General features: G+C 42.6%; 5 protein-coding genes and 1 long non-coding RNA gene across 7 annotated transcripts; 2 read left to right on the top strand and 4 right to left on the bottom strand.

The window, feature by feature from the left end:
* Window positions 1-6,430: 6,430 nt before the first annotated feature.
* Window positions 6,431-8,474, top strand: LOC108597784 (P protein-like). Its single transcript, XM_017984498.2, has 2 exons — window positions 6,431-8,262; window positions 8,324-8,474. The coding sequence occupies exons 1-2, from the start codon at window positions 6,520-6,522 to the stop codon at window positions 8,384-8,386; spliced, it is 1,806 nt and encodes a 601-aa protein (XP_017839987.1). The 5' UTR covers window positions 6,431-6,519; the 3' UTR covers window positions 8,387-8,474.
* Window positions 8,475-9,936: 1,462 nt separating this feature from the next.
* Window positions 9,937-12,102, bottom strand: LOC108607969 (P protein-like). The gene has a single exon (XM_017999103.1). The coding sequence runs from the start codon at window positions 12,100-12,102 to the stop codon at window positions 9,937-9,939; it is 2,166 nt and encodes a 721-aa protein (XP_017854592.1).
* Window positions 12,103-15,000: 2,898 nt separating this feature from the next.
* LOC108607973 lies at window positions 15,001-15,759 on the bottom strand. Its single transcript, XM_017999117.1, has 3 exons — window positions 15,728-15,759; window positions 15,168-15,667; window positions 15,001-15,105 (listed from the first exon to the last, which is right to left on the bottom strand). Exons 1-3 carry the CDS (start codon window positions 15,753-15,755, stop codon window positions 15,001-15,003), a joined length of 633 nt encoding a protein of 210 aa, XP_017854606.1. The 5' UTR covers window positions 15,756-15,759.
* A 657-nt stretch (window positions 15,760-16,416) lies between these two features.
* On the bottom strand, window positions 16,417-16,725 carry LOC108606366. Its single transcript, XR_001915447.1, has 3 exons — window positions 16,650-16,725; window positions 16,556-16,592; window positions 16,417-16,499 (listed from the first exon to the last, which is right to left on the bottom strand). It is a non-coding gene; the product is annotated as an uncharacterized LOC108606366 (long non-coding RNA).
* A 627-nt stretch (window positions 16,726-17,352) lies between these two features.
* On the top strand, window positions 17,353-18,634 carry LOC108608167 (ATP-dependent Clp protease proteolytic subunit). Of its 2 annotated transcripts, none has more exons than XM_017999425.2 (4): window positions 17,353-17,465; window positions 17,536-17,682; window positions 17,764-18,189; window positions 18,253-18,634. In XM_017999425.2, the coding sequence occupies exons 2-4, from the start codon at window positions 17,644-17,646 to the stop codon at window positions 18,547-18,549; spliced, it is 762 nt and encodes a 253-aa protein (XP_017854914.1). In that variant the 5' UTR covers window positions 17,353-17,465; window positions 17,536-17,643; the 3' UTR covers window positions 18,550-18,634. The 2 variants fall into 2 exon arrangements, with proteins under 2 accessions (XP_017854914.1, XP_017854913.1); XM_017999424.2 differs by having other exon boundaries at window positions 17,353-17,469.
* A 42-nt stretch (window positions 18,635-18,676) lies between these two features.
* Window positions 18,677-23,170, bottom strand: LOC108608166 (cullin-associated NEDD8-dissociated protein 1). The gene is made up of 8 exons (XM_017999423.2): window positions 23,080-23,170; window positions 22,619-23,002; window positions 22,275-22,564; window positions 22,055-22,217; window positions 20,636-21,994; window positions 19,356-20,574; window positions 19,153-19,299; window positions 18,677-19,088 (listed from the first exon to the last, which is right to left on the bottom strand). Exons 1-8 carry the CDS (start codon window positions 23,122-23,124, stop codon window positions 18,958-18,960), a joined length of 3,738 nt encoding a protein of 1,245 aa, XP_017854912.1. The 5' UTR covers window positions 23,125-23,170; the 3' UTR covers window positions 18,677-18,957.
* Between the last annotated feature and the right edge of the window lie 268 nt (window positions 23,171-23,438).

The following is a 23,438-nucleotide window of genomic DNA, read 5'->3' as shown; positions in this document are numbered from 1 at the left end:
GTAAGTTTTAGCAGCACAGCACGCGTGCTCTCTTTCTCTCTTGCTCCCACATGCTGCTAAAGCGACATTGGCATTGCTGGCGCACAGTGGCGCCAAAGCAACTAATTTAAGTAAATATGCTAACTCGCAACTTTAGTATGCTGCTGGACAACTAATTATATGCGTTAAATAAATATTTTGCTTGCATTATAACTTTTTTTAGTTAACTTTATCAAACTTACAGCACACTGTATGCTTTAATATAAAAGTTTTATTTTGACAAACAAATAGCGCATGAGCTTGTGGACACAAGCGGGGGTAAGAGTGAGTAACATGTAGGTGCGCTAAGTGGATGCGTGTGTGTGTGTGTGTGTGTGCGTTTGTATTTGTGTGTGTACTGCCGTTTGTTTATTTGTTTTGTTTTGTTACATTACATGAAGTTGGGGCTGAGGCTGAGGTTGAGTGTAAAGCAGACAAAAGTCGCAAAACTCAAAAATCAAGCGCTGCAAACTTGTTGAAGAAATATTTGTGCAGGCATGGGGTGTATGTGTGTGTGTGTGAAACTCTCAGTTGCGCATTAGGCCGCTAGCAGTAAGCCCCCCGCCCCCCACTAACTAAAGTAGGGTGTGCTGAATAAAGACCTACTAGACAAGCACGGCTTACAAACAGTTACAATGTGCACAGGTAGCAAGCACACACACACAGCTGCGAGTATAAAGCAAAGCGCAACATGTTGATTTTACACGTGTTACTGCTACACACGTGTGCGTGTCTATCCTTCTGTATGTGTGTGTGTGTGTGTGTAGACTAAAATGTAATTAATTAACTGTGTGCTAATTGCAATTTGATTGCAGACAGTCAGACATACGGCAAGGCAGATTAAATTAACTGCACAAGTTTGCACAAATTACAAAATTTTGCTTCAGCAATTCTCGCATTTGCTTATCTTGGTAGTTCAGGAAATTAATTTAGCTTTGCCTTTACGCCTGAGAAAACTTGATCACAGAGTTAGTTCATGCTAAGTTTTTGTTTCAAGTAAGTTTCGCAACGGCAATTGCGAATGATTTAGTAACAATTTTCTTTTGTGTAACGAGTTAATTCGAAAGCCCGTGTTATCACGCCATAGTTACCACCCCTCATCCACAACTTGCGATTTGTTTTGTTATTGCTGCGTGGTCAGTTTCGTTTCGTTTCGTTTTTGGGCATTGCGTGCCCAAGTGGCCCAGGCCACACCACGTGTAATCATCTCAAAATCCCCAAGCACACACACACACACACACACTCACACTTTTCATGCTGTGTTAATGCGCCTTTCATCTACACTATTTCTTTCGCACCTAGTTCGCATTTGCGCTTGTTGTTGTATTTTTAGTCTTGTGCATTGTGTGATTTTGCTTTTGCGCTTCATTCCTTCAAGAAAGCTTTGGCCGCTTTGGGGTTTTGTATTGTGCTTTTATTTGTTGTTTGTTTTTTGTGTTAACCGTGATTGCTTTAAGTTTTGCTTTCGCATGATTGGCAGTCAGATTCAGCGTTGATAGCTCTTTGAACTAAATGATAGCTCTCTGGGATATTGGTAGCAGGCACATGGCTGGCATTAGGCTCTGAGCCCAACAGGATATGTTGCCACATTTTTTCTTAGCTTGGGGCTTAAGTTTGGCTTAAGCTAATACGCAGAGCACGAGAAATAGCAGCGTGAAAACTTTAAGAACTTGTGTATGGCGCTCGCTTGTAATATAAACTCACAAATAAAATAACGTTAAAAAAAACACGCGCGCCGACGCTGTAGTTGCGCTTACAGCAAAAGTTGATCGCAAACTAAGGAAGTTCTCTCGCGTAAGGGCAGTTCTCTCCTCTCTCTCACTCTCCTAGTTTAAAATGCACTGCTCGCCTGCATCAATACTATGCCAACTGTTTCTTTTAAGTGCTGCTCAGCTGGAGTTTTTTTTGGCTCTCACTCCCAAAATATTGCATGCGCTCGCTCTCTCGCTCTATGTTAATTTTGTTATCAGCTTAGCTATAATGTTATTGCAGTCTCTATTTTATGCACGCCGCTCTATTTATGCTAAACTTCTTTTAGCGCACAATTAGCGTTTAATGCCAATTTAATGACAGCACGCTGCTACCACTTTTAGCGGCAATCAACTGCTTTTGCTTTAACTGTTATGTGTGTGAGTGTGTGTTAGCCAAAAACTCACATGAGCATTGTGTGTTGGGCACTTTTCATAGCTGAGCAGCGGCCGCATAATAATGAGCGTCCACTCAATTAGCCAGCAGCCAAATTGGTTAGAACTTCATGACATCAAATTTATGCGCATACAAATACAATCAGCAAAGGCATTTCACTGCCTATCTTTCGCTTTGAGTGTGTGAGTGTGATAATTTATGCGAAACATTCAAAATGCCAAAAGCTTTTGTATTTGAAACACTTTATTTCCGGTTTTAATTACAGCTAGTTGCAAAAGAGACAGAGCTGAAAATGAAGCATATGCGTCCGGCAAGGACAAGCAAATGAGTGATGAGATAAAATCAACTTAAACTCGTGACTCACGGCTAACACTGTTGAGTGCCATCGCTAAGTTTACAGTTGGCATTGTCCTAAGTGAATTGTCTGGCTCTGCCCCATTTACAACTTGACTTGCTGATTTCAATTGCAAATTAACTTTCAATGCCAGCGTATTGTTTTGTAATCTGCTTGTCTAGCTTCACTACGCTGTCGCTCTCCCCCTTTAAAGGACCTAACACTCACACACACACACACACACACATATACATGAGTGCACATCAACACCGCATGGCAGCCACAAAAATAAAGCAGAAGTGCAGCTGCCTTTGCTCTTAAGCTTATGGCTCTTGCTTTTACTTTTGCCTGCACTCAAGTCATTTCTAATTAATGCGGTAATTGTATTTATGCTGCTTGGCTACAAATAAGTAAAGCAATTAGCGTTTGCCAATATAAATTCAAGTTAATTAACTTGGCAGCGCAATAATTTAAAGCTTTAAAGCTTTAATACATGTCAGGCAAATGTAACAAATTTACTTCAAGTTGAGCTTGCATATTTATCACAAAGCTAATGCATCAGCTGTATATGGCTTAGGCCGTTAAAGTCTGACAAATTGCAGCAAAATTCGAGCGCATGTCAGGCCAGCGAGCTGCCAGGGCTTACATCCTATATATGTGTATCCAAGTGTTTGTGTGTGTTTGGCATTAGTGCAGGCGCTGCAAGAATAGCACAAACAAGCTGCAGGCAAAGCACAAAACCCAATGCAGCTGTCCAGAAGCCAACAAACGTGGCCAAGTCACGTTTATCGGCCACAGCTACAGGCGCAATATGAAATCAAACTTTCTACACTTTAAATTCAGCTCAACACCAACTCACACACACACACACGCAGTGCTCTAAATTATTGATTAAAAGCAACACTAATTTTCGAAAAACACACTTTTTGTTTTGTGCTGCTTTTAGCCCGATTGTTGTTTGCTGTGGCTGCCAAATGCAGTTTTTAGTTTTTCTGTTTGGTTTTTGATGTCGTGTCATGTTGTGAGGCTGGCCGTTGCTAAAAGTAACGCATACGCCATGTCTAACACAAGTTTCGAGTGCTTTTTGTGCAAAACATGCGTCAGTTGTTAAGCTGCCTGCAGGCAAAGGCAAAGAGCAGGCGAGGGCAAACACATCAGGCATTGGCATGCAACAAAAACAGCAACAAGCAACAAAAATGACTGTAAGCAAACAACACGTGTAGCTGCCACACACAGCGGCAGCAGCAGCGGCAACAACGAAGCCAACAACATGGACAGGCAATCAAGCGCGAGAGGTTCATAATTCATTTTAAAGCAGGCAACTTTGCATTACATAAAATTAATTAAAATATAAATGAGTTTATGTTAATCATGCATTAAAGTAAAGCTTAATAGCTTAGCAAAGTAAAATGAGTTTGTTAGTGAATTAGCTTAAAGCGAAATTTACTGTAGTTTGCTTCAAGGCGTCGCTCAAAAATGTTCAAGCTAAATAAATCAAGCATAAGAATCATGGCTGCAAGTTTAGCATTTTATCAAACTAATTAGAATCTAATTGAAATTCTAATTTCTATGCAGAGAGCAGAATTTATTTGCCTTTTTGCTTGCCAATTGAAGCATTTAATTTTGTTATAGACCTTAACATATTTCCATTTAACTAGCACACATACATACAAGCATGCATGTGTGTGTGTGTATTTACACTTTACATACACTTTTGTGTATCTTTAGTGCAAGTTTTAATTACATTTTCAACTACATGACGCATACGCCCCATTGTGCGATACGAACAATTTATTTATGACTCGGCTTGCTATTTTATATTTTTGTACAAATTTCCTTTTGCTGTGGTCAACAATTTAATTAAAGTTCACTTTGTGTGCTTAAGCGCTGCTTTATTATGAACAGACATTGAAATAATATACGCCGAGTTCTTTTTGCTGGTCTAGACAAATTGCGGGCAGCCAACTGCTGACCAACTGGCGAGGGTGGTTTGAATAAAGCGTGCAAGTTAATTATAGAATTTTGTAATAGAAAATATTTTGCATTTGATTGAAAGTTGAAAATTTATAAGCGTATCTGGCATTAAAGCCGTACTACTATATATATATATATAGAATTTAAATACTTACTTACTCATTTAAAGTGCTCAACAGCACCTCGTACGCAATTTAGCGCTGGTCAACAGCCAAAGAATACTTCTAACGAGTTTCATATTTTTGGCGTAGGTTATAGTTGAGGTTTTGCTATTTGAGCAGCGCTGTATAGTCTGTCAGCAGTTTCGACATCGAAGAAACTTTTGCTGATTTGATTTATAACACAATTTACACACTCATTTGTTAGACACACACACACGCAGCTATAGCTCGAAGTCTTGTTATTGAATTACACGTGTTTGGCGCTGACCTTTGTGCGTTTTTGGGCGCACAGGTATGAATGCTGCTAGCAGTTGCCATTGTCGATGATAAATCAACGTGTGAAGGCATTCTTTGAGCTGCTGCTGCTGCCTTTGTTTTCAAACTACAATTCAAGCCTTTTGTTGTTGTTGTTGTTCGGGACTCATTTTCGTTACGGCTTTCATAAATTGCCAACGCTTTTGTTTTCAAAAGCATCTTTCACTTGAGTTATTTTTAATTTCATGGGTGCAATATCTCAGTGTCAGAGTTGTTTGTATCCGCTGCTGTCACTGCCAGCCAGAGAAACCCACAACAACAACAAAAAAAGTGTACGCAAAAGCAGCGAGTGCTCATTAGCTGGCCATTTTGCTTTTGTTGTTGCAGCAGCAGCATAAATATTTCATTAGAGCGCGCCTTAAGCTATGCTACAAAATTTTGAGTCGCTTATGTGAAATTGAATTTGAGACGCATCAGTAATTAAGTTCAACTCTTTTGTGATTTTATTATAGGGGTAATTAAATTTATAGCAGTGCTTTACATTAACTGGCCTTTGTCACGTATAATTCATTTTAATTATAGTTAGAAATGCTAAGAAATGTTTTATATTTCATAAACATGCTGCTAACTAAACTACTAAGAGTGATTTGCCCAAATTGATTGCTAAGTTTGCTTTGGGCCTTTAAAAACATTTTTTGTTTTTAAAGTCTCATCAATCATGGCAAAGTCAAATAAAAAATGTTTATATGCGTCTGGGGCACTTTGGCTAAAATAGACACAAGCATTTTCAAATGTTTTCGACAGTGTCAGCTGTGCAGTCCGTATATACGTGTGTGTAGGTGTGTGCCTGTGTGTGTGTGGCACGCATACAAAAATTTATATGCGAGTTTGGCTTCCACTGGCGACTGCTGCAATTTGTGGCAAGTGGCAGCAAACAAGAAGCCATCAAAATCTCCCCAGTGGCAAACAAAAAGTAGTTTTCAGTCGCTTTTTGGCCTGACTGATTGTTTAAATGAGTCTAGTGCAGGAAAAAAACTTTTGCCTCAGCAAAATCTATTGATTTTCATAGCTATAGAGAGAGAGAGAGAGAGAGAGAGAGAGAGAGAGAGAAAGAGCGAGAGCTGTGACTTGTGGCTGCTACTTGTCATTGACAAGCATTTGATTGATTAGCCCACACACACGGGCTTAAATGCTCAACTGACCAAGCTGGAGTACACTCAAAAAAATATTTAATAAATACAAAAGAGAGCCACTTACACTGGGCGCACATGGGAGTGACCCTAAAGTAAGTAGCAAACTCACCTGCAAAGATAAAATAAAAGTTTCGATTCGACTATAATTTATTTAAATATTTAATAAATTGCTACAAACTGTGAAGTTGTTTGCTTAATCAAAATAATAATTCAAATCAATCAAATATGGTTATATTTTAAACATAAATTAAAGAACTTTTTAAGTGACTAGCAAACTCTGCAGCTTCGTGGCCACAGTTAACTCTATATATAACATATAAAAATTAATTTACATTTAATTTATAATTTGCCTCCGACACTAACATCAAAATTTGTACACTGTAATTGCTTAAATAGTTTGATTAATGCACGCCAATTGAGTGTCCAGTTTGCGTTTAGAATGCCCACGTCCTTGTTTCGCAGTAAAAGAGCGTGGACCAACCAGCGGCCCAACATGTCCAGGCTCAGCTTTGAGCTGCACTCGCTGCTGGGCGTCGTCGTGCGGGAAGATGAAACGCCCAAGGAGCGTTATCAAAGAGAGGGCAGATTTGCTTGCATGATCATTAAGATAATCATACTGGTGGCGATTTGGTTGTTCTTTGCTATTATGATAATGCTGGAGGAGCCGCACGATCCGTTTCCCACCATGCTAATGCTGCAGGCCGAGCAGTATTATAATTACACCATCAAGGAGCCAACGGGTGGCTGTGGCTGCATTGCCATCGAGCTGAGTGGCGAGGTGAACGAGGAGTCGGCAAAGGCATTGGAGCGAGCGCTGCGCTCCCATGTGAATCCCATAATGTTTATACGAGTGCAACGCTTTAATGCGAAGTCAAATAACAGCGCTTGGGAGTCGCCCAAATGGAGCATCTACCTGGCCGACATGGCCAAGAACAAAGTGGTGAAGAAATATTTTACAATAGCCAAGCGAGAGGAGAGCGCAGACGAGGGTGAAAAACTGCAGCTGGCATTCTTGACCGACCTACGCGATGAGATTGTTGTATCGCTGATTGTCAATCTGAATCCAGTGCCGCGCAGCATGGGCATCTGGGCGGGATTTGTGCTGCTCTGCCTGCTCTACGTGCTGATCATCTTCGATGTAGTCGATCGCACATTTGCCGCACTGCTCACATCCTCGGCGGCCATTGCCGTGTTGTGTGTCATGCATGCGCGGCCGACGCTTACGGTGCTCATTTCGTGGATCGACTGGGAGACCATGATGCTGCTGTTCGGCATGATGATCATGGTGGCCATTCTGTCCGAGACGGGCGTCTTCGATTACTTTGCCGTCAGGGCGTACAAATACTCAGGCGGCAACACCTGGCCGCTCATCTTCTTTCTCTGCTTCTTCGCCGGCATACTGAGCGCCTTTCTGGACAACGTCACCATTGTGCTGCTGATGGTGCCTGTGACCGTGCGGCTGTGCGAGGCGCTAACGCTGCGTCCCAACTATGTGCTGATTACAGTGGCTCTATTCTCGAATCTGGGCGGCACCATGACGCCCGTCGGCGACCCACCCAACGTCATCATAGCTACCAATCATTATGTTAAGCGTGATGGCATTACCTTTATGAACTTCACGGTGCATATGCTGCCAGGCGTGCTCATCAGCATGATCATTGCTTTCATTTTGGTGTATTTTATGCTGCGCAATATTTTGTATGTGCGCAGCGAGGCGCAAGTGGAGCAGATGGTGGTCGCCTTGGAGAAGCAGGCGGAGCGCCAGAATGCACAACCTATGCCCACGCCGGAAAGTCTGCGCAAGGCCATCAACGAGCGCATTGCCGAGTCCCAGCAGCATGCGCAGCACGCCAAATTCTTCAGCCTGAAGCCCGTGCCCAACTTCGAGCGCACGCTGGACGAGATGCAGAAGATCTATGTGGTGCGCGATAGAATTTTGCTAATCAAGTGCGCCGTTGTGCTGTGCCTGACCATCGTTTTGTTCTTTGCGCACTCGCTGCCCTTCATGAAGGGTTTCACGCTCGCCTGGATTGCCATCATGTGCGCCATTCTGCTGCTCATCTTGGCCAACCTGCCGGATCTGAACGCGGCGCTGATGTATGTGGAATGGTCGACGCTGCTTTTCTTTGCCGCACTGTTTATCTTCATGGAGGCGCTGGCCGAGATGGGACTCATCGATTGGGTGGGTGAATGCATCATTGACCTCATTACGAAAGTTGAACCCGATCATCAATCCGCTGTAGCTCTCATGCTCCTGCTGTGGGTTGGCGCCATCTTCTCGGCCTTTGTGGACAACATACCCGTGACCACGATGATGCTCAAGCTCACCATTCAGCTGGCCAACGATGACAAGCTGCGTGTGCCCTTCTCGCCCATGGTCTGGGCTCTGTCCTACGGCACTTGCTTTGGCGGCAATGGCACCTTGATTGGCGCCTCAGCCAACGTTGTGACCGTCGGCATTGCTCTCCAGCATGGCTATGACATCAAGTTTAAGACTTTCTTCTACATTGGCTTTCCCATTATGATGCTGACGGTTAGCATAGCCGCCATCTATCTGCTCATCGCCCATTGCGCCTTCGCTTGGCATGCGGAACCAAATAAGTGACGATTCCACAGAGAACACATTAGTTAATATATTGCTATTTTAAGTTTATATTTAATAATTGTAGTATCAGGAGCGTTTTCCTGCCTAGCATGAAATTGTTTAAGGATAAAAAAATTAAAGTTGGGCGCAACGAACTTTTATATACACTTTAACAAACACACGCACACACTCACAAACATAGATTATTCGAATATGTTCGTCTGGTTAAGATTTTGCTTTGATTTAGCAACTGCGTTTGGCCGAACTCAGATGACCTCTGTCGTCGACTGCTTTTTATTTAAATAAATATTTAATAAAGTTACGCTTACCTGAAGTATAATATAGTATTTCCACTTCCATAGCGAGGCTTAAGCTTTTCACTCTTATTGCTTTAAATATATAAAGAAAACTCTTGAGCACACACAATCGATAAAACTGCAACAAACAAACCGTTGATAATCTCATATATAAATGTGGAAACTTCGAGCTGACGGCTTGACCTGCAACTGTCTGCCGCTTGAATGCGTCCAATGTGGCAACTTAATGTGGCAAGACAGTGAGCACAGCTAATTTTTTGCAACAGCGCAGCCAAAGGACAACGACAATACACTGTAACAGGCATTGTGGGCATTTCATTAAGTATGTCTGTGTGTGTGTGTCAAGGAGAAAGCGGAAGTGCCTCACAATTCAATTGACGCAAATGCCGGGCATTTAAATATGCATTTAATGCGTCAGCTGTCGTTGCTTTAATAAGCAGCAAATTACATTTCATTTTCTCTTTACATTTTCTTTTCATGCTGCACATTGCTTCATTTCTTTTTTTTTGATTTTCATGAGCAACTTTTTGCGGCAGACGCTACGATTTGATTTTGTCATTAAAAAGTTTTTAGCGAAATTCAAAAGTTTCTGTCACACACACAAAAAAAAAAAGAAGAATAAAAGAAATTTTGGTCAAGCAAAGTTTGCACAGCGTTAGACAATTGCAAATGCAGAGCAGAGCAGAGGCGGCGGCAGCCATAAGGGATATTTTATGCCCATAAGGGAATTTAAAAAATTCCCTTGAGCGTGAGTGTAACGTACTTATTCAAATTGTGACTGTGCTTCGATAATTGAGCGTGATCAGCTGATAGACTGCGCTCTCTGCTGCAGCGCTGCCGACTTCACTGATCAGCTGTTATTAGGCGCTCAAATTAAACGCAACCGACTTTTTACAAACACTTGTTTATTATTTGCCGCTTAAAATATAAAAACAATCTCTAGACACAATTACATTTATGCAGTATTCCATGACAATAGGCCATGTGCTATGAGCAGATACACTGTGGCTATTGCATCAGTGATTAACGTAATGGGCGCGCCGTACTTGAGGAACTCTAGGAAGCCAATCTTATAGCCATATTGCCGCGCCACACCAGCGGCCACCACATTGGAGGTGGCTGCAATCAACGAGGAGTTGCCGCCAAAGCAAACGCCATAGGAGAGCGCCCAAAGCAGCGGCGGCAGCGGCAGATGCAGTTCATCGTTGCTGGCCAGCATAATGGCCAGCTTGAGCATCATAGACACAATGGGTATATTGTCTACAAACGCCGACGTTATGGCGCTAATCCACATCATCAGCGTAATGCCCACAACAATTTGGTGATCTTTATCCACGCGCAAGATCATGTCAATGGTGCGATCGGCTATCCACTGTATGAGACCCATCTCGGAGAGCGCCTCCATGAGCACAAAGAGGCCGGCGAAAAAGATCAGCGTGGACCATTCTATGTGCTCCAGCACAATGTCCATGTCCGGCTTGTTGTGCAGGATGAGCAGCAGAAAGGCGCAGAGTATAGCGGCCCAGGCTAAGGTCATGCCCGCCATGAACGGGAAGGAGTTGAGCGAGAAGAGCAGCACAGCTATAATCAAGACAATGGTGCATTTGATAAGCAGCGGCTTGTTCTTAATCTTATATCTGGACTCCATGTCCGCGAGCGTTTCAATATAATTACGTGCTGGTTGCAGGCCAAACGTCTTGGCGTCCTGTTTGCGTCGATACTGATCCTTGAGCTCCTCAATGCGCTTCAGCACCTCAACGCGCATTTGCTCCTCGCTATAGGTCAAGCCCACCTGATTTCTGGGATTCTTCTCGGCGGTCTTCTGCAGCTTGCGCAAGGACTCGCGCATTTCCTCATCGCTGCCGGCATAGAGTTTGTCCTTCAGCATGAAATAAAGAATAAACCAGGTGACAAGTATGCTGGCGGCCACACCCGGCAACATGTGGCACAAGAAGTTGAGAAAATTGACGCCCTCCTTTTGCACAACGGAATTGGTCGCAATTATAACATTCGGAGGATCACCCACGGGCGTCAGAGTGCCGCCTATGTTGGAGAAAATGGCAATGACTATGAGCACCTTGGTGGTGCGCAGGCCCATGTTCTCGCATAATCTTATGGTGACGGGCACCATGAGCAGCACAATGGTGACATTATCCAGAAACGCGGACAAAAACACAGTCAGCATGGACAGCAGAAAGATGAGCATCCAGGGACGGCCCTTGCTTACGCGATACGCCACCACAGAGAGATAATCAAAGACGCCCGTCTCGGAGAGCAGCGCACAGATAATCATCATGCCGAACAGCAGCATCATGGTCTCCCAGTCGATCCACAAGATGATCTCATTCAGCGTTGGACGCAGTCCCATCAGCGCTAGTGTGGCCAGCGCTATGGACGCGCACAGCAGTGCGGCAAAGGCGCGATCCGTTATGTCCAATATGATGAGCACGTAGAGCAAGGTGAGTATAACTACAGCACAGATGACACCCATGGATATATCCAGCGGCGAGGTGTTGATGTGCACTGCCAGAGCAGCTGCGTGCTTGTTTTTCTTATTCGTCATCGATAGATAAAGCTGATTGTCCCGATCATCATCCGAACGCATCATCATTCGCTGCAAGGCCTTATTGGGCATGGGTCTTCCCGAAAGCTTAAACTCATGCGTCACCTCGCCCTCTGCTTTGCCATCAGAGCCGAGGAACACCAGCCATTCGGCGGACTCCCACTCGGAGTCGTTGGACTCCTTGCTGCAGCACTGCACCCAGATAGCTACGCGTGGATCGTCATCATCGGCACGCTTCGGATTCTGTGTCATGCCCGAATCAATGTTGCCCTTCACCGTTAAGGTTATTTTATTGCCACTGGGCTCTGCTGCAATTTTCAGCATCTTCGCCTTGTTCGCAACCAGTGGCACCAAATCCTGATGCTCATCATGCGGCGGAAATATCATCAGCACAATCGAAAAGAATATCCAAATGGCGACGAAAACACAAATCTTAACAATGCTAAGTATGAACGCCCGGAGCTCATGACGACGCTGCTGCTCTTCGGTCAGCTCATCGTCATCCGTCAGATGATAGGAGCGTCGTGCGTGTGAGGCATGTGGATGCGTTGATGCCATAGGCGTGCTGCGGGTACATTAAGCAAACACAAGAGTTGGGACAATTCGCAAATGTCCCACTCATCAATTTATACGCAACTTCTGTGTTTTCTCTGTAAACTACGAATTTTTTTGGGTTTTATGTATGTTTTACTAACTTACTATCTGTATACAATTTCATTTTGAAAAATTAACAAATAACTCTATGTTTTCCATAAATTCAATTAAGTGTTTGACCAACCAGTGAGAAAAAAAATTCACATGTCAAAGTGAATAACTATTTAAATTCTGCATGAAAAATGCTAAAGAATTAATTTTCAATTTTCAATTAATAAAACGTGTTTTAAAAACTTAATATAAAGGTTTTGTGTGCTTACAGATAATATAATATAATATAATGTATAATATTAATTGCAAATTGCCAAATTGCCAGCTTCTGTTAGTTATTGTCGCTATGTACAAGAAATTATTAATCATATTTAATGGAAAGTATAACAAAGTGCAGTATTTGTAACTGTAAATTTGAGCGTAGCTTAGCACTCACTCTCTTCGTAGTATGTGAGTGAAGCTTCCTTTCACTCGCTTTGCTCGCATCGTATGATGCGCTCTCAACTGCTTGGAGAGCAATTCTGCGTGCGCTCAACTGCTTGGAGAGCAATTCTGCGTGCGCTCAACTGCTTGGAGTGCAAATCCGCATGCTCTCAACTGCTTGGAGAGCTGCTGCGACAGATAAAGAGCTCAGTTGCTAAAGATCGCTTGATGTGAACAGACGTGTGCTAGCGTCAAGCATATTGCCATGCTCAGTGTTTATTGAACTCTAATGCATCATAATAATATTAATAATTATTTTAAACACTTTATTTGCACATAGCTCATATTACTTTTAAATCATTGCTAAATCAACATTTACTTTCATTACTGTTATTACAAATTTTTGTAAATATCACATTATTATCTTTACTGCTTTAGCAAACTTTACAGTTTTCATACTTTGTATGCTTGCAACTTCTGCATGATTGCTTGCAACAAAGTAAGTAGCTTACTTGCAACTGGCTGTAAGTTGACATGCCATACTCTTGAACATATGCGTATAATTTAATCAGCATATATGCTAAAGGCAACATGCACGGTGTGTGTCCTGTGTCCTTTGTGTGTGCGTGTGTGTGGCATGCCAGCCAGAGCCAGGCACGTAATTCATCAACTGTTACTGAGTTATGAATCACATTTCAATATGCTTCAGTGTGCTCATCATTTATTAAAAGCGAAGCGCTTGGCCCTGCAGCAGCAGCCCAAAATGCCAAAATGTCAATAAAATGAGCAGTGCTCGCTTTCATTGTTGCCGTACTCGAGTTCGAGTCCTTGGTGGATTTGCTCAATTGCAGCTGCTGGGACAGGATGTTGAAATGCTGTTGAGAGCCAGAGCAAGAGAGCGTCGCAGCGTCGATTGCAATTTCCGTTTGTCACATTTGTCTAAATGGAAATTTATGCAACTGGCCCTCGAAGTCGCCGCTGCCACTGCTGTGCCTTTGGGTAAGTTAATGCTTTATTCACGCTCGACTGCCCAATGAAAGAGTCATTACACCCATTCATTCATTTATTTATTCATTTACACAATTCATTGATTCATTCATAAGAACACGCGCTTGTCTTTTGCTTTTTTAATGCGCTCGCTGCTCCTTTACCTAGCTGGCTGGCTGGCTGCTGGCTTGCTTGGTTAATTAATTAAACACCATCGAGGCGTATGAGCAATGCTGCCACTCTAATACACATTAATCATACGCCCTGCTGCGCGCTCAGACAACATTCAATAGCCACGCGCACTTGCGTTTATTTTGCTAGCGTACTTAGTAGCAAAAACTTTCGTGCTAAAAGCATTTTACATGCATCCAACACAAAAAGTGGAAGTTTGAGGGGGGTGTGGGTGTTATTTTCTACCCTCTAATGCGTTAGTTTTCGCAAAGTTGTTTATTAACGCTTCAGTTGCAATTTTGTTTGTGCCACAGCATGTTGCAATTTACGCCAAGGCGCTTATACATTTAAAATAATTTAATATGAAAAATATAAACTTTTTATTTATTAATATTTTATAGCATAGCAAAAAGTCGTACCTTCGATTTCTGTTTACTGCAAATGCAACAAACGGCGCCCAGTGCAAAATGTGTTTGCTTCAATAATTTAATTGTTACAATAGATTAAACAAATTAAATTAATTGCGCTGCCTACCATAATTGTTGTTGCTATTGTTGTTTGCACATTTGTTTGGCTGAATAAATAAGCGAGACAGCAAACAGATTTTGCATATTACACTGCGATTGATTTATATATAATGCCATACGAATTACATGCAGTCATGCATATACATAGATATATATATATAGATTATTTGATGGCAGGACAAACGGCTTATTGAACAGTCAAGTGTTGGTTTGTGTGTGTGTGTGTGTGTGTGTGTGGAGAGACTTGCTGGGCATTTGGGCTTAACATGAATCAATTAATGTAGCTTTATGTAGCAATAGGGCTTTTGCCATACTGACATTTGCAGCTTAGTGTGGTTTTTCGTTTTAACTGCAAAATACGAAAACCAATGACATTTTGACAGTTTTATTGTTTGGCCATTTAGATAGCCAGCTTATTGTTTTTGTGGCTAAGGCTGCGTCTGTTTGCTCTTAGATAACATTTAATGGCAAATTTTATTGAAAGCAGCAAAATAGAATTTAATTGCTGAAGAGCAGCTGTGAGAAAGTCTATAAATGCAATTTTAATTTAATTAATTTGTTATAGTTTCTTTTTATTTATTTTCCTACTAATTTAAAGCTCAACTAGCACATTTGATTAACTAAAGAAGGTACGCGAGTACACTAAATACAATTGTTTAAATGCATGCATGTTTTGTATAAATGTTAATTATGAATAAATAGTTTATTGAACCATTGCTCGACCGGCATAGCCTGTGCTGAACCCAGAAGTTAACTGAGCTGTTTGCAACTTTTTTGCCGCCTGCAAACGGAAGGCCAGTACGCAACTCTAGAGAAAGAGAAAGAGATATAGATAGAGCATAGTTAACAACTATTTATAATTGCACTTACGATGGCCAGGCAGAGCGTAATCATAAAGACAAAAAACGAGCTAATGAGCAATACGCTACGGCATTGTGTGGTAACATCGATTAGCAGGCCACGCCCCTTTTTAAACTGACCCGGCATTATAACGGTATACTCAATGTTTTCTTTGAAACGCTTGAACTCTGCCATCGTTGATGTCGTAGAGTTCAACTGCATGGAGTTGGCGGAAGCTGTGGAGTTGGCAGCTATCTCACGACGCCGACGTCCATGTCCGGATGGTTCGTACAGATCGGCGCAGAAATCTGGCGTGCAGTCGGACATATCAATGCATGCCTTGATTTGCGAGTGTATCCACAGTGTCGCCTTCTCCTTCATGGAGCTGAGCAGAAAAGCTTCAAAATCCAGAAATACCTCATTGGGTCTGTCGCGATACTTTGCCGGCTGATGTGGTATAATGGTGGCCAGATCTCGATTGCGGCAACCATTGTGCACCAAGGAGACAGCGCCTGGCGCACGTGGATTTTCTACAGCAGGTTTATAAACAATATTTATACTATTTAATATAATTTTATTTGTTTGCTTACCAGCATCGGGTGACACAGTTACTTCCATTAGCTTGACATACTTCCAAACCGATTGACTGATGCGTGCTCTCAACTGTAGCTTGGTGCCCAATGCCACTGCCTGATCGACGGCCTGCTCATGATCTACGCCCACAGCGTTGGCGTCATTAGATGAACTAACGGGATTGTTAGTGCCACTGACGCGTGCAATGGGTGGTGCCTCTTTATAAAGCGCAACCTCATATTCCAAGCGGTTTGGTGTCTCCTCCACTACCCCAGACACACGCGCGCCATGTGGACTGTAAAAGTAAAAGAAAACAGCAAATTTCACTTAAATATAATTTCCCTTTTTTAAGTAATTGCTGCACTTACAACGAGCCAGCAAAACCAGCAGCTTTGTTCTCTATTATTGTTGGCTCTGGTGGCTTGCACATAATAATCAATTCCTGATCCGATTGCATTACCACACCCGGAAATTGAGGAAACCATATGCGCACATGTACAAAGCCCTAAAAAGAAAGTTTAGTAAGCAATCTAATTAAATGTCTATAACTTACATTTCTTTTGAAAACACCACAGCGCGTAAAATCTGTAATTCTCATATTGTAGCTGCGTTCATCCGCATCACTAGCATCCTTGGAGATCATACAATGTGTAGATGCTTCCTTTAGGCTATTACGATCATCAGCAAAAATTGGTATGCCCTTAAAGCCCGCGGGTCTTTTAAGTGTAGCCGTTATAAGATCTTGCATATCCGAGCCAGCAGTGGAAAATGTGCATTGCACATCGGCCACTAGATAAGAATCATAGTTTTAAATATTTTAAAATTTTAAAATTGTTCATGCTTACCCTCATAATCCTGAGCGCCAATACTGCTCAAAAATATCTATAAAAAATATGTAAGCCTCAGTGTTAACCACTAATTGATATTACCGTTACTCACAATTAGCATGCACAGTATTTTCTTAAGTCTGCCACACATTTTTATGCAAAATTTGTAATTTAGTAACTTTGACTGCTTTTTAAATCGCGCTTGAGCTCACAACCAATCGCGTTGAAAGAAAATTGTAGAATGAAACTGGAGTGGCAGTTGGTTAGATGCAATTACCTTGATCTTGACTGCGTGAATTCTAGTCCAATACACATGCGCAAATGCCTAATACATGCATTTATAATGCTGCACACATACATATGAAGGTTTATTGGTAGCAAGCGTTAGTATTAGTTGCAGCATTAAGAACGTATTAGGGGGCACGTCGTAAACAAGCTCTTGGTGGTATATCGGTCATTAAACACACACGTGTAGGCAAACAGTCGTGGGCATATGCATAGTGATAGCTTATAAATGTAAGAGCTTATAATAAACTAATTTTAAAGCAATAGTTTTTGAATCGTTTTAAATAATATAACATTATTACAAACATAAAATTTAAAATGCATGATAGAGAGAGCAACAGTGCACTTTGGGCGCCCAATTTAAAAATGAGCATCGTATTAAGCTTAATTGTGGCGGCCGGCGAGTAGAGTCTCTGGAAAAATCGACAAGTACTTTTTATCGCACATATCTATAGATTATTGCAAAACAAAACAACAATAATTTTATAGAAGTGTCAGTGTGTCAGCTAGTTTATATTGTAAATAAAAATTTCACTTTCACCTTTCTAGCTGTCTACTATGTACGTGTTAAAAGTTATCGATGAATCGCTTGGCCTTTGAAATTTGACTGAAAATATTTTTATTAAACTCTATTATTTAATACGTATGTATGTTGTAAGCATTTGTTTAGTAACAGAGCACAGTAAAACATGTCAGGCACACAATTTTTTTAGCTATGGTTTTAACTGACTAAGCAACATCAAAACATCGGCCTCATCAACAAATAGCTGCTTTGCGTCACATTTGCGAACAAAAACACCGGACCGGAGGGGGCATATAGAATGTTGAGAAACGCACAACGTTTGTTCCAAAACATATCCGTAAGTCTTATCATACGTATGTACATATGTATATGCAAGTAATTGTGTAATTGTAATTGTTAATATGTTTTCTAACGACAGGCAAAATGCGGCGCACAGGCAGTCTCTGCGCGAGGCATCAATCTTATACCAATGGTTGTAGAGCAGACGGGTCGAGGTGAACGCGCCTATGACATATTCTCAAGATTACTTAAAGAGCGCATTATCTGCCTGATGGGCAACATAACCGACGACATCAGCTCCACTGTGGTGGCTCAGTTGCTGTTTTTGCAATCTGAGAATGTCAACAAACCTATACACTTGTACATCAATTCGCCGGGCGGCGTTGTCACCGCTGGCTTGGCAATATACGACACCATGCAGTACGTGAAGCCGCCCATAGCTACGTGGTGCGTTGGACAAGCCTGTTCCATGGGCTCGCTGCTGCTGGCAGCAGGTGCACCAGGCATGCGCTACTCACTACCAAATGCGCGCATCATGATACATCAGCCCTCTGGTGGCGCTCAGGTGCGTGCCTTATATAAGCTATTTACTTAATCTATTGCTAGCTTTCATCAATGCCGCCAACAGGGTCAAGCCACTGACATACTTATTCATGCAGAGGAGATTATTAAGATAAAGCGTCAGTTGACCAAAATCTATGTAAAGCATGCCAAAAACAATTATGAGGAGATGTGCTCGCGCATGGAACGTGACCACTTTATGACGCCCGAGGAAGCCAAGGTACTAGGCATTATTGATCATGTGCTGGAGCATCCACCAGAAACAGTCTCAGACAGCGGTCCCAGCACTGACGCCACAGGCAAGACTGCATCATCGTCGGACTCTGAGGCCGAAAACAAAAAACGGAGCAAGCAGACAGCTTAAAAAAAACCATAGCATTTTATATACATAGTTCCCCAACAATCAAATTATCTTTCTTAAAAATTCAAATGTAGACTACCAGAAGTTAGAACTTATTTTTTCAAAACAGAATATAAATATTGTTTTCATGAAAAAACTTTTATTACTTTCACTTGTTGCTCTATTAAGTGCTAAATGCGAGAGCGTAGACAGCGCATAGACAATTTGAGGTTCTGTTTATGTTTATTTTTTAAATGCTTAGCGCTCAAGTAATTTGAAAACTGATGTTTATTGCATAGTTAATAAACTAATGGCTGTATCAGTTGTCAGATACAAATTATTATTTTTTTTAGTTTTTTGTGTTCACACTTGCTTAATATAATAATTATGATTAATATGAAGATGCAGTCGAATGCATGCACACCCAGGTGTCTATGTCTGATCCATGGCAATAATATCTGAGTTGCCGCTAACGGAATCCTTCTGCACATAATCATAAATCTTGCATAGATCTGGCGTCTCCTTAATGGACTTTAAAAAGTCTAGTAACTGCTGATTTTTATCTGCCAAAGAGAAGAGAAGAGAGGGTGAGATAATGTTGCGTTGAGCTCCATGCACTTTACTCACTTGCTTTGGGTATTTGAGAGAGCGCGGAAACAGCGCGCAGTGCTGAGCGCTTGAGCTCATCCTGTTTCTCATACTCTTGCTTCACAGAGTTAGCTTTGACCTTGTGTGTGCAAGTGTCGCGCAGTTGCTGCACAAATTGATCCAGTCCTAAAGCAATTTAACATAATTAGTATAAATTTTAAAATGTAATTAATTATACGTACTTAGCAACACCTTATCGGGGCATAGCACAGCCAGTCTTGCTGTCATTAAATATGTGAGCATTTTGATATCGTAGTGATCACATAGGCCAGCCTGTACATGATCCATAAACTGCATAACATCCACACGCTCCAAGCCCTGCTCCAGCAGTGTGTACATACACTCGAAGGCTGCTTTTCTTATATCCAAGCCATCGTCCACTGTGTGCTTGAAGGGACCCATTTCGACCTCGCGTATTAGCTCGCTCTTCACCTTTGTCTCGGAATAAAGCCAAGGCAGCAGAGTGGGCAGCAGGTCACGCACTAAACTGGGCTTGTTGTGCACCGCCGAATTGAAGGCCACCAAGGCTACACGACGCACTTGTGGCTCGGGATCACGCAGCGCATAGAGAAACTCGCCAATACTTTGCTTGAGCAACAAATCAATGGGCTGCGGCTGATCAGAGATTGTAAACTTAATGGAAGAGACAACAACCGTGCGCATGGTGGCGCTCTCTGAACGTAAAGCTTGCTGCAATTGTGGCAGCAGCTCCTCTGGATTAACCAGCACCAGTTTGCCAAAGCATTCGGCCACAACATTGCGTGAGCCTTCCTCGGAGCACTCGCAGTGCTTGAAGAGCTGTGTCCATATGGACGGCACCGAGGGCAATAGCTGCGCCAAGCCATTGGGTGTGACAGACAGCGAGGAGATTACTTCCTTAAGCGAATGCAGCAGCAAATATTGACGCTTGGGCTGCACTTCAATTTCCTTCAAGATGAGCGGCAAGTAAGTGGGCAGGCTGCCTACAGCCACAGCGCCTAAAGCATGCGAGGCAGCTGCTTTAACATCCTCCGAGGTCGCACCAAAGCATTCAATTATAGTCTGCGGCAACACTTGTATGGAGCTCAGATCAAAGTGTCGGCCTATTTCACCTATGGTTAGCAGACAAAAGATGATCTGTGTATCCTTGTTGCTGCGCTTTTGCAGCTCTGACATCAGCTGTGTGGCCAAAGGCGTTGCCACTTGCGGACACTGTTTGGTCAAGGCGGCAATGCACTTGGCTGAGGAGTGATAAGCCTGCTTATGCAACTGCAGATTATCGTGGGAATGGCGTATGGCAGCATCACCACTGACAAGCACAGGTTCCATAAGCTTGGACACAAGCGATTGATAGTCTAATCCAGGCAGCTGTGCCTGCACCAAAGCTTGGAACAGCTCCAGCGTACACTGCAAGGCAGTGCCCTGTAAGAGAAAAACATAAGCTAAATATATATACGTAATGAATAAAGTTCATAAAGCTCACCTGCAGCAGAGGCGAGCGCACTAGCAACAACACCGAGGGCAAAAACTTCTCATGTATGCCCACCAGAGCCTGCGGCTGACGATGCGCCGTGGTGCTGAGCAGCGTCAGCGAGTATTGAGCCACATGCAAATCCGAGTCAGAGATCAGAGCGGGTATTTCTACAATGGCTGCCTGCAGCACACTTGGCTCAAAGTTGGCCGCATAGTTGATGACAATCTTGTTGATGAGGTCCAGCGAATGCAGCTTCAAAGCGCGATGATTTTTGCGCAAAAAACTGCCCAGAGTGGGCAACACTTCATGCAATATGGGCGACAAATCAATGCGCAGTGGTGAGGCTGCAATCATGGTCAACGCCTTGACGCTGCTTAAACGCGTTACTTCATTCTTCAGACGCTCCAAGAAGATGGGCAAGCAGACGCTTAGCTCGCTCGTAAGTAAATCACCCATGTTGGCTATAATCTGTCCCATGCAGGCAATGGCGCGTTCCTTAACCTCCTGATCCACATCCGTTACCTTGAGTTTTTGCAGCGTGCAGGCATAGACCTGTCCCACAAATGGTGTTACATCAAAGTCCGACTTGACAGCATTTGCACCAAGTGGACGCAGCACCTTGACCAGCTGTTGCAACACCAGCAGCGCCTCGGTGGCAATTTTGTAGAATGGATCAAAGACAGAGCTGACCACCAGCGGCACCAGCATGGGTATGTGTGGATGAAACACATTCGGCTGATGTCCTTGCAACAACGAGCACAGAAAACCGAGTGACTCAATTTTCATATTACTTGTGGAACTCTTATCGTTCAGCGAGTAACTTATGCCTGGCACAATGCTATCCAAATGTGGACCCAGCGCTCCTGGCAAGGAGTTTAACAGCTCACGCAGCAATAGGAAGCAATCCTGACGTGTTTTCATGGACTTTTCGCGCATAAGCGGCTGTATGGCTTTGATTATCAACGGCAGTTGTTCGGTTAAAAGCGATGTAGGTCCTGATACCTGCTCCATGGAGTCGGGATCATGTGCAATGTCATCAGCTGGACGCGTATTTTTCAACAGCGCGACATAAGCGTGAAATATATCTGATTTGACATTCTCCTCGCGTTCCTTGAAGCGTGCTATTAAAGCTGGACTCAAATTGCGATAGAATTCCTCGATAAGCTCATGACGCGTGGCAATCAAAACCTCCAAGCATTTGGCTGCAGCGCGACGCACTTTCCAGCTCATATCATCATCATCACTATACTCCTCGCTATCCACATACTCGTCCTCTTCGGTATCCATGGCAACGCCAGTGTCTCCATCATCGGCCTCATAGTTATAGTTGGGATCGTAGGTAACATATTTGAGACAAAGATCGAGTATCTATAAAAATACACATTATGTTAGATGTTGCTTTGCTTTGACATTCAAGTTATCAATCACCATAGGAATGTGTGGATGTATGGCGTCTGGACAGCGCAGCACAAATGCCTCACAGGCCTGCAGACAGAATTCACGCAGTTCGTCATCATCCCGTTGGCTATACTGCTTAAGCAGCTGCATGGAGCGATCAATATGATTACACAGACGGTGTCCAGCCTGGCGACTATTTACAGAAATTAATAGTAAATCAATTATATAATTAGCTTAAGTAAATCTTTACCAAATGGAAGCCAGACACTGTATGTAGGTACGCACAGCACCAGGATTTTGGGGATTTTCGAGACCCTCAAGCAGATGATCCACCACGCCGTTGTAGGCATTGCTATTAGCCTGTATTAGAAGCACAGATAGCGCAACAATTGTACGCTTTCTAACAGCCTGTCGCGGTGAGGCTAACTGCGGCATTAGTGCCTTTAATATTGTGCTGTGAAACGGCACCAGGAACTCGCCAAAGCGTGAAAGCAAATCCGACAATATATCAAGTGACTCCAGCTTAACTGAAACGTCCTCCTGTAACAGCAATATAAACTATAAGACCACGCAATGTTAAGGCATAAAACGCACCTTTTCAATGGCAATGCTTAGTTTGCCCGTAATGCGCTGGCACACATTCGGCGCCAAGGAGTTTGAGGACTGCGGCAATTCAGCTATAACAGTTTTCAGACCAATGCTGGAAATGTCACGCAACTGCTCTACATTGGACATCATGTTGCCGCACAAAGAGTCCACAATGGTTTCCACTTGATTTTCTTTCACTTTATTCACCAGCGGTCCCAGACACTTGACCGCCAAATTTTGCACCTCGCCGTTCTTGTCTTCTAGTAATTTCAGCACCATGCGTACCACCTTCTTCTCAGACTCATCGTCTAGTATAATGCTGTCCTTTTGCAATTCAGTCATTAGATCGTTGGTTGCCATGAATCGAAAGTCTTTATCGGTGGATGTCATCTACAAAAATTTTAAGTGTGGTATGCAATTTCATTTATCTTTGCCGTCTCTGCTCTGTTCCCTTGTTCTATACATACTTTTTCCAGCAAATTTGCAATTTGGTGATATTGATGTGACGCCATGATCTCTGTTTGATTGAACCTTGTGTGTTATTGATATGCGAAATTATGTACACTTGCCGACAATTGATTTGTGACCGCAAATACACAAATTTCTTTCGTTTTAGACAACAAAAAATAAGTCTGCTTAATTTTTTTCCGGCACAATAATTTGCGTGTAATGTAATCGAGCTGTTGAGTTAGTTGCAAAATGTCGTCGATACATATCGATAACTATTGAGGCTACAGAGTTGCACCAAGAGCCAATGCTGCGCAAAAATTTAAAATGTTTAGATATGCATTGTTTTTAACAAAATGTAAAAAATAAATTGTTTATT

Source organism: Drosophila busckii, chromosome 2L, assembly GCF_011750605.1.
Source record: "Drosophila busckii strain San Diego stock center, stock number 13000-0081.31 chromosome 2L, ASM1175060v1, whole genome shotgun sequence".
In the NCBI taxonomy this organism is placed as follows: Eukaryota; Metazoa; Arthropoda; class Insecta; order Diptera; family Drosophilidae; genus Drosophila; species Drosophila busckii.
This window is presented reverse-complemented; position numbering and strand designations above follow the sequence as displayed.

Coding starts and splice junctions, on each gene's coding strand:
- LOC108607973 (XM_017999117.1), bottom strand. CDS start 15,755: ATGGAAGTAACTGTGTCACCCGATGCTG. Junction 15,668..15,727: donor AACTGTGTCACCCGATGCTG/GTAAGCAAACAA, acceptor AACCTGCTGTAG/AAAATCCACGTGCGCCAGGC. Junction 15,106..15,167: donor TTACGCTCTGCCTGGCCATC/GTAAGTGCAATT, acceptor CTCTTTCTCTAG/AGTTGCGTACTGGCCTTCCG.
- LOC108597784 (XM_017984498.2), top strand. CDS start 6,520: ATGCCCACGTCCTTGTTTCGCAGTAAAAGAGCGTGGACCAACCAGCGG. Junction 8,263..8,323: donor AGATGGGACTCATCGATTGG/GTGGGTGAATGC, acceptor AATCCGCTGTAG/CTCTCATGCTCCTGCTGTGG.
- LOC108608167 (XM_017999425.2), top strand. CDS start 17,644: ATGTTGAGAAACGCACAACGTTTGTTCCAAAACATATCC. Junction 17,683..17,763: donor GTTTGTTCCAAAACATATCC/GTAAGTCTTATC, acceptor TTCTAACGACAG/GCAAAATGCGGCGCACAGGC. Junction 18,190..18,252: donor AGCCCTCTGGTGGCGCTCAG/GTGCGTGCCTTA, acceptor TGCCGCCAACAG/GGTCAAGCCACTGACATACT.
- LOC108608166 (XM_017999423.2), bottom strand. CDS start 23,124: ATGGCGTCACATCAATATCACCAAATTGCAAATTTGCTGGAAAAA. Junction 21,995..22,054: donor TACATCCACACATTCCTATG/GTGATTGATAAC, acceptor GTATTTTTATAG/ATACTCGATCTTTGTCTCAA. Junction 19,089..19,152: donor CTCTCAAATACCCAAAGCAA/GTGAGTAAAGTG, acceptor TCTCTTTGGCAG/ATAAAAATCAGCAGTTACTA.
- LOC108607969 (XM_017999103.1), bottom strand. CDS start 12,102: ATGGCATCAACGCATCCACATGCCTCACACGCACGACGCTCCTATCAT.